The sequence below is a fragment of the Neoarius graeffei genome, chromosome 16, assembly GCF_027579695.1.
Source record: "Neoarius graeffei isolate fNeoGra1 chromosome 16, fNeoGra1.pri, whole genome shotgun sequence".
Classification (NCBI taxonomy): Eukaryota; Metazoa; Chordata; class Actinopteri; order Siluriformes; family Ariidae; genus Neoarius; species Neoarius graeffei.
The window spans coordinates 32,077,150-32,091,261 of record NC_083584.1 but is presented as its reverse complement, the minus strand read 5'-3'; the positions used below and the strand labels follow the sequence as shown (position 1 = coordinate 32,091,261).

At 42.9% G+C, this 14,112-nt stretch overlaps 1 protein-coding gene across 10 annotated transcripts in view; it reads left to right on the top strand.

Annotated features, from left to right (window-relative positions):
- The window catches only part of macf1a (microtubule actin crosslinking factor 1a), a 413,795-nt gene extending 400,113 nt beyond the window's left edge, over positions 1-13,682 (top strand). For 6 of the 10 annotated variants that reach the window (XM_060942802.1, XM_060942793.1, XM_060942799.1 and 3 more), the window contains 9 exons: positions 1,268-1,422; positions 1,512-1,586; positions 2,357-2,374; positions 4,045-4,162; positions 7,006-7,068; positions 8,608-8,819; positions 9,617-9,730; positions 10,072-10,177; positions 11,773-13,682. In XM_060942802.1, the coding sequence (XP_060798785.1) occupies positions 1,268-1,422; positions 1,512-1,586; positions 2,357-2,374; positions 4,045-4,162; positions 7,006-7,068; positions 8,608-8,819; positions 9,617-9,730; positions 10,072-10,177; positions 11,773-12,011 (1,100 nt within the window). In that variant the 3' untranslated portion in view covers positions 12,012-13,682. The remainder of the gene's footprint in view (positions 1-1,267; positions 1,423-1,511; positions 1,587-2,356; positions 2,375-4,044; positions 4,163-7,005; positions 7,069-8,607; positions 8,820-9,616; positions 9,731-10,071; positions 10,178-11,772) is intronic. The other 4 variants (XM_060942794.1, XM_060942795.1, XM_060942798.1 and 1 more) reach the window with 4 other exon arrangements.
- The last annotated feature ends 430 nt before the right edge of the window (positions 13,683-14,112 follow it).

Below are 14,112 nucleotides of genomic sequence, written 5' to 3'. Positions count from 1 at the left end.
CTAAAAGTAGACATACCATCACACTGCCCTGGCGCTGTGTACACTTTACCTTCTATGGTTTGTGCACTCACTATTTGCCATTACTTTCTCCAACCCAGTGTTCAAACTATGCCGATATTTTCGGGGGGTCCCTTTTTTTCCCCTTGGGGGGGGTGCTTGCGCTTGTCTCAGAGCGCGGATCTCCAAACACATGAGAAGCCTATCTTACGCACATATCACGCGGACTCCACACCTCCACACACACATCGCGTCTGAAGTCATAACTCATCAGGGGAAATCGTGTCCGCGTTGGCATGTTCAAAAAACAACAGTCAGGCTACTCAGCACATCTGATCCACAGCAGCACCAAAGCATCACTGGAAATCATGTCAACAACCAATCTTCCATTTCAACACGCGTCAACAAACAAATGGCACCACAAACATGAACGAATCGGTCAGGCTACCGATTCCAAACCCACAGCAGACGAATAATTAAATGCATCTTACCTTAAAGCAGAATCGACCACAAAGGAAGACTGTTGGCACTGTTGGCACACTTCCTTTCTACTAGTTTGTGTCCCCAACCTGGCAGCAGCAGTCATCATATCGGTTTATTTTATCTTTGATGTAAACACAACACTTCGGATATGCAAATGCTTCCCGTTACACACGATTGCTATGTCAATAAACATCATTTTGCCAATATTTTAGAGACCATCCATCTTCTCCGTCGGTCAGCATCTGTCGGGATCCGATAAAATGATAAATCTTGCCTTGTGTGTTGATGGTTACTACATCCAGGTGCACAACAATATAATGGCATGATGGAAGTCTTGCTGAAAGTAAAAACTTTCTTTGATGGCTATATTCCTTTCGATGCTTCGCCGTCGTTCCTCGTTGTTGGCTGTGGTAGACTACTGGTAGTTCATGTCCAAAATGGCGGCCGCGTTTGTCGTGACGTCACGTGGGAAGGGTCTATAAGAAAAGCCTTCTGAAGTCGTAAATGTTTTCGGGATACGCTGGTAAAAATGATCAGCAACCCACCACTAATATTTGCCCAAATATCACCACTGAACCTTTTACTATAATGCTTTAAGAATGGTGGAGATAATTGTACGAGATCTTGAGTGCTCTTCCATGCCAAGCATGTATATTCGTAAGTGTGTGCATGTGACTTTTCAATTCAGACCATACATATTCAGGAGGATTTCCATCTGGTGACTGAAATTGCCTTTGAAAAACAATGAGTTTGTGTTTTAGAGCTGTGCATGTTCATGTAATTACAGAATTCCCCACCAGCAAGCTCGAGATGACCGCAGTGGCTGATATCTTTGACCGTGATGGTGACGGTTACATTGATTACTACGAGTTTGTGGCAGCTCTGCACCCGAATAAAGATGCTTATCGACCTACTACAGATGCAGACAAGATTGAAGACGAGGCAAGATCAACTTATCAAATCCCTTCGTATTCCCAGCTTCCCTTTGTGACTCTTTACAAGGTCCTATTTCTGATCTTTTCTCCATGTAGGTCACCAGACAAGTGGCCCAGTGCAAGTGTGCGAAGAGGTTCCAGGTTGAGCAGATTGGGGAGAACAAATACAGGGTGAGTTAGGAGTCAGGAAAACTAATGGTGTGTTTTGATGACTAGAAATAACCTTCAGCTTGTTGCAGGTGTACTAATGTATTATAATAATGATGTTTACGCAATAATCCATGATGCTACAGTGTCACACTCTCACGCGTTTATGGTTCTAACCATCACAACCATCTTAACATATTGATCTCGTGCCATTTTTGGGTTAAAAGTGCATTGCTGTATATACGAGTCTGCTACAGGACTGAACTGCCTCACTGTACTACTGCTGCATCACTACACAACAGTGTATGCAGTGTGTGCTGCTCACCACCAAACTAATGTCCATCTCATGTTTCCAGTGAATGAAGGAGCTGCATTGTTTTTCATGTTCACTCCCTCCATCATTATTCACTGGAGATAATGATGCTTAGAGCAAGACTCACTCATTGGACTTCACGTGCCTGAAGTCCATCACACTTACTGACTGAGCTGTGTGTGTGTCTCTGTTTGTGTCTGTTGCCTTCATCCTTCTGTCATCTCTCACCAGTTCTTCTAATTCTGCCATTCGCAAGCACTCTAATACATTTGAAATGCATTTTTATCCTCCTCTATCTGTAGTTACAGTAATGTTAATCCTGAGTCATGATTGAATTAGATTTTTTTCTTAACTTAGAACGGAAATTAAAGGTAGTTAATTAATTGTTTTCAACATTTGTGTATGTACATGTTATTTCATACTCTGTCTTCTTTCTTTTCCTTGTGTTCTTCCTTCTCCGTGTCTGCTGGATTTTTTGTAGTTCTTCCTTGGGAACCAGGTAAAGTGACTGGCGTGTTTGTGATGTGCCCTCTGAAATCTGTTCTAGATTTGGTTAGGGATTGTGACCCTGAATCCGAATGACCAGGCAGCCTCTGTGCTGACCACGGCACAGAGAGCCAGTCCACACTACACGCTATTGAATATAGTACAAATATTTGTTTGAACCTCTTTGGACCACAGTTACTGGGCATTTCCTGTCTGGTTTGCATGGTTACATAGCCATTACCCAAATATGCTGGGAATGTGCACGTTTCCAACTCTGGAACAGATATCACAGGCCCTGTCAGTGTGTTGTATTTCTGTAATGGTGAACGTTAAAATAGTATTTTAATCATTCTGGGAAGGTTTGATTGTCGTAAAATGTCCTCAGATTTCTTTGGTGGAGGAGCAATCTGTCAAAGGTTCTTGAGATTTTCTGACTTGGTAAAAATATTTTTGCCATAGTATTTATGAGGGGTGGGAACATTTTAGGACGTGATTTGTGCAATTACACACTACCGTTCAAAAGTTTGGGGTCACCCAGACAATTTTGTGTCTTCCATGAAAAGTCACACTTTTATTTACCACTGTAAGTTGTAAAATGAATAGAAAATATAGTTTTCTGGCCATTTTGAGCATTTAATCGACCCCACAAATGTGATGCTCCAGAAACTCAATCTGCTCAAAGGAAGGTCAGTTTTATAGCTTCTCTAAAGAGCTCAACTGTTTTCAGCTGTGCTAACATGATTGTACAAGGGTTTTCTAATCATCCATTAGCCTTCTGAGGCAATGAGCAAACACATTGTACCATTAGAACACTGGAGTGAGAGTTGCTGGAAATGGGCCTCTATACACCTATTGCACCAAAAACCAGACATTTGCAGCTAGAATAGTCATTTACCACATTAGCAATGTATAGAGTGGATTTCTGATTAGTTTAAAGTGATCTTCATTGAAAAGAACAGTGCTTTTCTTTCAAAAATAAGGACATTTCAAAGTGACCCCAAACTTTTGAACGGTAGTGTAAAGTGATGCTTGATGCATTGTGCCCATACAGTTGCTTTTAAAGCAGCGGGAACAGGTCTGAATGTCCATTTTCAAATCCGCTGATTAGCTTTGCGAAATTCACACTTTAAACAGATCTGTTGCTTTAAAAAAAAAAAAATCATTTCGAGAGCAAATAGAAATGCATCTAGGTATTTAATTAAAAATTTTAAATAAGTTGTGTAATTCATATAAATTGCAAGGCATATAGCGATTGTAATGTGCAGCTGAATAATCATCGTATTAAGTCCAACTTAAGTATTTGTAATTTATCACAATGTTTTATTATTTTGAACACATTTGCTTTTAAAATACTATGGTAAAATTTTTAGAGTTTTTGGAGCACTATGGAATATTGGGCTGAGCTTGATCCTGAATCATCTACACTCTAGTTATGCATGTTCTTTTGCATGATGTAATTATTTTTTTTCTGTGTTTATATATATATATATATATATATATATATATATATATATATATATATTTATTTATTTATTTATTTATTTATTTATTTTTCTTATTTGTAAGGTTTGAAGAATCTCAACTCATCAAATGATTCTAATACGATTCCTTTATCTCTTCTTCTATTGCATTTTTTTTTTCTTTTCTTCCTTCCTGCACTTTGTCTCTCTCCCACTCCCTCAGTTTGGGGATTCTCAGCAGCTGCGTCTGGTGCGGATCCTGCGCAGTACAGTCATGGTTCGTGTGGGAGGGGGCTGGATGGCGCTGGACGAGTTCCTGGTCAAGAACGACCCTTGCAGAGGTAAGACTTATTTACACAAGCACGCACTCATACACCCAAACATCAGGAGCAGCTGTGTACAAGGAAGCTCATGTGTTGGATTGGGTAGGACATGTTCCAGACATCTGTACAGGATCTGAACCCCTTACAGTCACAATGACACACCCTTGCTCACTTGTTCTCTCTTTTATGATGTACAGTGCCTTGGATAAGTATTCATCCCCTGTTGGACTTTCTAGTGCTGCAAATTCAAATTGACACGATTAGGATTTTTAAAAAATTTGTTTTATGCAGTATTTCTAACATTCAGTGGCTGCTGGTGGTAATTTTCTCTCTTTTTTTTGGGGGGGGGGGGTTGCGTACAGTTGAAATAATATGATTTAAAAGTTTAGATGTAATGTTTGCCATTTGAATCCGAACTGTTTCTCATCTGAATAACAAACAGTACACAGAAAAGTTGTAACCCTTTTGTTCAAACCAAAAAAAAACACTAAACTTGCGGTTTTGTAGTCTGTCCTTTTGTGTACTTTTTAGACGTGTGCTCAGTCTAGCAACTTTCAGTTACTCGTCCAAGCATATTTTTAGCAGAATGGTAATGACGGAGTGAATAATCCACTTTGTTCATTACACCTGTGACTGAGTCTGTAACACACCTACTGATGTATTACGGAAACGTCACCAAAATGGGCTTGAATACATTAGCCCACTGGAGCGCAGAACTAGGTGGGCGTGTCGCGCTGTGTAGTCACATGACTGCTGATTGGCTGCATGAACCTACAGCAGAGAGCATCTCTGCCTCCAGCTCTGGGCTTGTTACAGTGAACCCACAGCCTCGCTTCATACCATTCTGTGTGGGTTGGGGTTTTTTTTTTTTTTTGTATGACTGCAAGTGGTGATGTAACAGTCTGTTTTTTAAAAAATCTCTCATAATCCTCTCTTTAAAATATTCATTAACCGCAGATCAGATGTGGATGCCCAATATATGAAACCTTGTATTGATTTTTCTTTTACCTTTGAAAGACAGGGGGCGTAGTCCTACTAGCCCATTGAGATGAGCCTCCCCTGATGAGCTTTAACAGTACAAAATATTTTTTTCATTGTAACAAAAAGGTTAACTAAACAAAAAAAAGCAGACATTTGTTGGTGGCATAATTATTCACCCCCATGGGTAGAACCATCTTTGGCTGCAGTTCGAGCTGCAGGTGTTCTGGGATATGTCCCTATTAGCGTTTAAACATCTGGAGCCTGACGTTTTTGCCCATTCTTCTTGGCCAAATTGCTTTGTCAGTTCGGATGGAGATCATTTGGTGAACAGCAGTTTGCCCTGGATTCTTCTAGCATATTTTGGGCCTCTCTTTTTGAACCACTAGCAGTATGCATAGGATCATTGCCTTGTTGGAAAGTGAATCTGCCCCAGTGTCATGCAGACTGGGGCCCACTTTACACAGGGACGGTCTGAAACAAAAACGCAGAAGTCCGTTTTCGTTCTCACTTTTTTCCGCGTCTACACGACCGTTTTCAAGGAGGAAATCTGCGTCTATACGGTGACGCATAAATGTGTGGAATTCAATTGGATGTGCATGCCAGGCGGCTAGGTGGTGCTGTGAAAGACCTCCGCTATGTCTGCACGCATGCGCAACGTCTTCCGTCTTGTCTGATCTGCACATCTGCGCCGTGAAAACTTTGACTACTCTGGCTATGGTAAGTAAGAAAGTAAGTAAAAAAGTAAGAGCATACTATACCCGCCTCTGTTCATTAACGGTATATGTGCAGATTCGGTATAGATGTTCGAAGGACTCCTGGACGTTTATTAAAGCTGCCAGAGCAGCTTGAAGGTCCGTTGGATCGATGTAATCAGACATGCTCTTACTTTTTTACTTACTTTCTTACTTCCCGGGCTGGCATGTACAGTATATGACATATGTATGACGTAAACGCGTACCTGACGTGAGCAGATCCGAGCAGAGTTTCGCGTATTGGGTAGTTTAGACGGATATGCAACGGGGGCTGTTTTTAACTTATCCACTCTGGAAGGCGTTTTCAATTTTTTTCCGTTTTTCAGCCTCGGAAACGCCGTCCCCGTGTAGACGAAAGGCACTTCCGATAAAATATTTAGGCGTTTTTACCCGACAGCGTCCTCGTGTAAACGGGCCCTGGAACAGGTTTTTCTCTAGGATTGCCCTGCATTTGACTCCACCCATCTTACCCTCAACCCTGACTAGTTTCCCAGTCCCTGCTTATATTAAAAAAAAAAAGTACCCCCCCACAGCATGCACTACCACCACCATGCTTCACTTTAGGGATTATGTGCACAGGGTGATGAGGTGAATTGGGTTTCTGCCAAGTGTAACACACTCTTTGCCAAGATCAAAAAGTTCAGTTTTGGTCTCATCAGACCAGAGAACCTTTCTACACATTTTGCTCCATTACAATTTTTGTTTGTTTATCTTTTAATTTGTAAATAGTTTTGCAAACTTGTATTGATTTTTCATCCCAACCCAATATTACAGGGTGTTTTGTGTAGCTTTGTGACGTAATTCCAATCAAGTCCATTTCAGTTCAAGGCACTGTGAGGTCTATCAGTTATTTATGTAATCACTCAATCACCCATTTTGACACTTTTTTTCTGCTGTGGATGTCTCTGAAACATCTTTGGAACTTTCAGACCTCTGATCATCTGCCATGTCTTTTTCTTAATTTTTTACATGCATGATTTATATATTTCTCTTTCTCTGTCTCACTCGCTCACACTTTTTGAATCATAGTGCATGATGCATGTTCCTTGGGTCTCTCCTCCCCTATCCCCCTTCCCTTCCCTTTCCTGCCCTCCCTCTCTCTCTCTCTCTCTCTCTCTCTCTCCCCAGTGCAACACCCAGGACTTAAAATCCTTCGCTCCGACTCCAGCTGCTCCATATCATCTCGTATAGGTTGGGTCTTTCTCTCTGTCTGACTTCCTCTTAGTTTTTTTTTTTTTTTGTCTCTCCTGCTTTTACTCAGATCATCTTCAGTTGCTGTGCTGTGCTGTGCTGTGCTTGGCTGATTGTAGCACTAAACTAACTGTCCTCTCCCGGCTGTGTGTTCGTATTATGGCTATGCATTTTACAGCATCGAGGGCTGGATCACACGTTCCAGAGTCCTCATTTAAATGACACGATGACGGTGTAAACTGAGCACATGGACTTAATGGCCATATAATATATCTCTAGTTTGTGTATATGTGAGAGGGTATGAAAGCTTTCTTTCTTCCAAGTTGTATGAGTGGGGTGAAATGTGTGTTTGAGTTTACTTCATGTTGTCTCTTATGTCTCTCAGTGGCAGTCACTCCTGGCTATTTCTGCTGCAGAGGTACCTCACTCCTACTCTCTCTTCCTCTCTGGCTGTCTCTCACTCTTTCAGTCTGACCTCATCCCTCCACCCTGTCAATACTCATACTCTAAATCCATTGACCAAAGTCAGATCCATCTCCTCACTGCTTTTGTCCTTTTACGTGTGGGTGTGTGTTGGTGCTTTGGTGTGTGGGTATGTGTGTGGGGACGTCTCAGTCTCATGCCAGCTAGCGTCACGCTTCTCATTCTCATTCAGCCGGGCCTGGTCTTTGCGCTTTTTCTGTGCGTATCCCTGATGAGCATCACAAAATCAAAAAAGCAAGAACTGGGTGTGGCAATACTGGGTTTCTAATATTGCACCAAACAGCTCTTAAAAGGGTTTGCTCATGGGGAATGAATTACAGACTATACCTGGCTTATGGAGAAGAAATTATATGGTGTGCCGCCAATTAACAGCTGCCCTGCTGTTGCTCGAGTCCATGGAAAATGGGGTTGTGTTGCAGTCTTTAGGATGGCTAGTGACCACGTCTATAATGCACCACTGCTATTGCGCACAGCCCTCTCCCCCTCTGCCCTTTTCCTCTCATTTTCTCTCTCTCTCTCTTCTCTCCAGTCTCTCTGCCTGCCTCTGTCTGTGGTTGGCTGCTCTGGGCTGTGTGTTGTGTGCTAGGCCTGCAGCGTTTGGTATCTGTTTTTTGTAGAATCCTTCTTCCTGTCTCTCTGGACCAGAGGCTTGTGTCGGCATCTAGTGTTTTTGTGTGCCTGAACCGTAACCAGCCACGCCTCTTGGTTTTCTATCAAAGCCCACTACTAGCACTGAGCACTCCAAAGTGCACAGTGGTGGATTCTCTGAGATTAAAGGCTATGCTTTTGGAGTGGCATCTGTGTCTGGCACTGACTGAGCGCAACCCTCAGAGTGAGGATGCTTGCCCTACTGCTCATATCCCTTATTAAACTCCTGCACTGTGTCCGCCACTTACTGTTAACGTGGATTTACTGACGCGTCCGTTGACCCGGAGCAGTGATTTTTTATTTTTTTTTTTCCTCTCGGGCTGCTCACTGCCTAATGGTCCTGTTTGATTCGAACTAGTTAACGCTTTTACTTTTGTCGTCCCTTCTTGTCCCTCCGTCTCAATGCAGCACGTGGACGTACCAACCTGGAGCTGCGCGAGAAGTTCATTCTTCCCGAAGGAGCCTCACAAGGTATGGCAGCCTTCCGCTCCCGTGGCCGACGCTCCAAGCCTTCATCACGCACGGCCTCTCCAACGCGCTCCTCCTCCTCAGCCTCGCAGAGTGCGCAGAGCTGTGCCTCAGTGCCCTCTGCCCCTGCTACGCCCACTGCCTCCTCAAGGGTAAGCTCCACATCTGCACACACAGCACAGTCGCGTGTGTTAGACTCTCAGTCGTCTTCTTTTAGATCACTAGTTGTTAGATTGACTCTTCTGTCTCTTGGTGGTGTTCGTGTTCATATGCATTTATTCTCTATTGAAAATAATTACGCAAATATGATAATCCGATATATCGGGGTTGTCCGTCTTATCCCCAAAAAGCTGGTGTGTCGGTAGGTTTTCATTCCAGCCAATCAGGGTAGTCGATTGAAGGACTATATATATATATATATATATATATATATATATATATATATATATACATACACATCACATGTGGTTCCTGATTGGTTGGAATGTAAACCTTGCTGATAAGTTTGGACAGCCCTGCTATATGTCTATAGTCTGTTTATCTTCCATTACAAAGGTTCGTGTCTTTTCTTGTCCATCATGTTGTTATTGTTCCTTATGTTCCCATTTTCACTGGTTCACGTTGGGTTATTGTGTTTATTGTTGTTTCTGCATGTCAAAATCACTTGGTCATCTCTGGGGTTTTGTCTCTTGTCCTTTTTTTTTTGGTCCTCCTTCCCTTCCTTGCTTTAAACTTTTCCCTCCTCCACAATTTCACCCTGTGTTTGTATTCATCGCCACCTGCCCGATACACTGCACTATGCTGTGCCGTGGTACTCGCTCGCTGCCCGATCCCTCCCCTGCCCTCCCCTTCTCCCTTCCTTCCCTCCCTCCAAATGCTTTCCCCCCACCCTCACTTTCTTCCTTCTACACCTCCTTATCCTCCTCCTCCCTGCCTGCTCATTTCCCAGTCCTCCCAATCTCAAACGCGGGGCTATGCCAAGCCCTGGCTGGCACACAGTAAAACTCCAACTCCATCCAAGTGCCAGTCCTGCCCAGAGCACGGCCACACCCCTGGGCACGAGGTAACACACTGCCTCCCCTCCCCCAAAAGCCCTAACACACTAACAGAAAAGAGCTTGAAGAGGAAAAGGGTCTGTGTTATTTTAGCAAATAGAAATGTCAAAGCAGCAGATCCACAAAGCTTCAGTCAGATTAACTCCAATTTGCGTGACTTTAGAATACTGAATTAGAAAACAAATTGTGTCATTTGTAGCGTTTAAAGTCAGCATGTTTTTAGCCAAACATTAATCTATGCAAAGTGTCGTCTTCATTTAGAACCGTGCTAGAACATGAATCCTTCAGGGATTAGACATCATAAAGGCTGCATTGCATCAGGTCAATTTCTGGATTTCTCTAATTGCAGGGAGGCTCCTCATCCAAGCTTAAAAGGCCACCTTTCCATTCCAGCCGTGGATCTCTGACGGGTGAAAATGGTGGAACCACACCTGCTGCTAAACCGGCGCGCTCTGGTGAGGAACCGCACACAGAATGAAGGGTTTCTAACCCCGACTGCGTGCAGAATTTTTCAGGAAATTACAGAAATACAGAGCGGTCTATTATTATTATTATTATTATTATTATTATTATTATTGGGGCGGCACGGTGGTGTAGTGGTTAGCGCTGTCGCCTCACAGCAAGAAGGTCCTGGGTTCGAGTCCCGTGGCCGGCGAGGGCCTTTCTGTGTGGAGTTTGCATGTTCTCCCCGTGTCCGCGTGGGTTTCCTCCGGGTGCTCCGGTTTCCCCCACAGTCCAAAGACATGCAGGTTAGGTTAACTGGTGACTCTAAATTGACCGTAGGTGTGAATGTGAGTGTGAATGGTTGTCTGTGTCTATGTGTCAGCCCTGTGATGACCTGGCGACTTGTCCAGGGTGTACCCCGCCTTTCACCCGTAGTCAGCTGGGATAGGCTCCAGCTTGCCTGCCACCCTGTAGAACAGGATAAAGCGGCTACAGATAATGAGATGAGATTATTATTGCTGCTGTTTTCACAGGGACGTTTTGTTATCTAGCTACAAAAACATTCATGTGTTTTGCTGATTTTATTTTGGGTGTGTTTTTGAGATCAGTCATTTTTTTACTCTATATTTTTTTGAGAGTTGAGCATGTTGAATGAACACGTTCAAGTGAGTAAGTCTGTCTGGAAATATCCAAAAGAATTATTACAGTTATACTGCATTGTTGTTGTTTTTTTTTCCTCTCAAAGTGCTGCAATGTACAGAAATAAAAAGAAAAAGCATTCACCCTGAAGTACAGCCCTAAAGTATGCACTGTAACTAACGCACTGCTATCTGAGCTCGCCTCTTTATACGATCCTTAAATCCAGTTAATTTGACTACTTTAATAACTAGGCAAACACAAAATTGCAGCACATGTCCAAAATAAAGTCCTATAGCATATTATTTTAGCATTTCATCACAGCTTAGTAGTGCTGTTATTACATCAGCTTTAATCTGCCTTATTAAGGGTGTGTGTGTGTGTGTGTGTGTGTGTGTGTGTGTGTGTGTGTGTGTGTAAACCTGTGAACACACTGGCAGTGTGAGGAGCTGAGGCTCGCAGTCAGTTGGTCCTGTACAGCTGCGGTTAGAGTAAAGGATTAAGCTGACGTGTGGTTAGATGAGAGTTTGTTCATGTTTTTAACTGTGAATAACTTTTCTACAAGCGATGGAGCATTTATTTAATGTATTGGTGTGCGTTGTCTTTGTACGTGGTGTTTTTGCTGAAATGGATGGAAAGACCGTTGCCACTTCACAGCTCCAGGGTCCCCAATCTGACCTTGGACCTGCTAAATTAAGCTGTGAAGAGTACCCTGGCTTCCTGTTCTTTGTTTTCTTGTGATGGTCTCCGGGGCCACTGCCCAAAATAACGTGGTCACAGTAGATAAATGAATTGGTTCAAAGAGCTGCATCTTGGACACCAAAGCGTCCATGTGAAACCAGCCTTGGTACCATCTTGTACAGCATGTTGGTTTTACTTTCTTTACTCATTTAATCCTGTCTTCATGAAGCTTCCTTAAACTGGCCGATTTCATGATGCTGAACTTTGCGGTGTCTGTCTTTCTCCTCAGACACCAAGCGCACTACGTCCTCAGCCAGCGGACCTGCGAGTCGTGCAGGGAGCCGCGCAGGGAGCAGAGCCAGCAGCCGCAGGGGCAGCGACGCCTCCGACGCTTCTGAGCTGATGGAGACGCGCTCAGCCTGCTCCGACACTTCAGACACACCGCGCCGCCCAGGCGCGAAACCCTCCAAAATCCCAACCATCTCCAAGAAGACCCCCAGTTCCAAAACACCAACGACTAAGAAGTAGCGCGTTTTCTCCATGAACAGGTGGAGATGGGGGACAGGAGCACAAAGGCGCTGATGTTGATGCTGCACCACTTTTTTTTTTTTTTCTCTCCGTAGTGCGTGCCACTCAACCTACCTGACCACCAGCACAGGCGTGTAGGATTAATGAGATTAGAGAACTGGAACATCTTTCGCTCCTCCAGCTGTACTAAAAACACCTGGACGCTGCTGACCCCAGAACCGCCCCCGATAACAACCATAACAGTGCTGCCTTATTTGTGTCACAATTTGACTGACGACTTAGTTTCTTGAACATGTGACTGAGCAGGAAGGCAACTAACACGTGGAGTGAGTGGTACGACCACTGGAACTGGGATTTAACCTTAGCCCAAGTTAATATGCAATGGCGAGCCACTCTTTAGCGCTGAGACTGGGAGAGATGGCACGGCCACGATTCCAATACTGACTCTCATAGGCACACATTTCTTTAGAATTTCTGTGAAACAAAAAACAGTGGTAATGAGTCTGACCTTTTCTCAACTGTATGCAAAGCTACTTGTGGTTTAGCAGATTTTATTCTGAAACGACTCGCAAACCTCAAAGTATTCTGCACCTAGATCATGTGGTGTGTGTGTGTGTGTGTGTGTGGCTTGTGTGCTAATTAATTTTCATGGTGGACAAACTGAACAACAGTTCAAGGAAGTGGTGAGCGATTAATCATCTCATCCTTGTTAGGGAACCAGAAGTTTGGTCATGTAACCACAACGTCCCTTCTTGTCTCAACAAAGAGTCCACTAAAACACTCCTGATGGCATTTGATATCCATCTGATGGCCATTTGTTTGTTTCTACGTCCAACGAACGTAGAAAGTCATAAAATCCTGAGAGCACTTCTTCAGTGACTCGTACAGCAGAATTTCACGCATGCACTGACATTTTCCTTTTAAACCTGATGCTAATAAAATCGGGCACACTCACCTGTGTTTTAACCATGATTAGTTACACATATCATGTTACAGAGATCTTTTAGTTGCTTCACGTTATGAGAAACCCTTCAAGAAATTGTGAATGTTTCATGCTTAATTTATAATCCTAATGTATTTTTGTTTTGCTGGTTTCTTTTCTAGTGTAAAAAAAAAAGTGTATTTATTTTTCATTACGGTATAATATCACATTCTGGGAAACTCTAGTATTACATTATGTCTAACGATTTTGTGCTTTGTGTTTTTTGCCTTTGTTCTAATGATTTTTCTGATAATGGTCATTACTGATATAATGGACCACGAAGCTGACTGATTTCACTGGTGGCCTTTTTGCCAGCGATTACAGCCTCTAGATCATGTCGAAAATTGCTTCCCAATTTGTTGTTGGAAGCTCGTGTAGAAAGTCGGATCGCGGGGCTTTGACCACACGCCCCATGAAACGACTGTACACTTAGCCTTGTCTTTGACAAGTTGAAGCATATGAATATCTAATGAAAGTTGAAATGGGAAGGTAATTTTTATTTATTTATTGTGTCTAAGGGAGGGGAGGGGGGTAAGGGCTATGAAACGGATTCACCTTTCGAGTCTGTGCAACTCTCTCAGTATGATGAAGAGATTGGAACGGGTGCGGTTGTGTACAAGTGAAAAGTTAAGATTATAAAATCTTTTTTTTTGTTCTTTTTTTTGTATTAAAATTATGCTTGCAGTAAATCTCTCATTCGAGTTGTGTTTATTGTGTGGTGCAGGTTTTTGGTGGGGACCAAATATCTTCACAATTACAGAAATATCTGATGGGTTTGACCTTGTGGGAACATTTGGCTGGTCTGCATGAGATAAACTGCTCTTCAAGAAAAACTGCAGCTTTTATTTCCGAAACTAAAAACGTGTGCGCGCAGACCCCGACATGCCACAGGAAATTTCATGATAATTATAAGCAGGGAGTAATTACCTTTCCAAAGAGATAAAGACGGCCAATTAAACCTTCAAACAGGATGGGTTTATGTACATCGTATCCATGCAATTACTAACCGGTTTCAAAGGAGCTCCACAATACAGAACATAAAGAACCTTTGTTTCTGATGTGTGTAAGCCTTTGGCATGCGTGTCTCTCTGTTTGTATTGGACTGTGTATAGGTTTGGT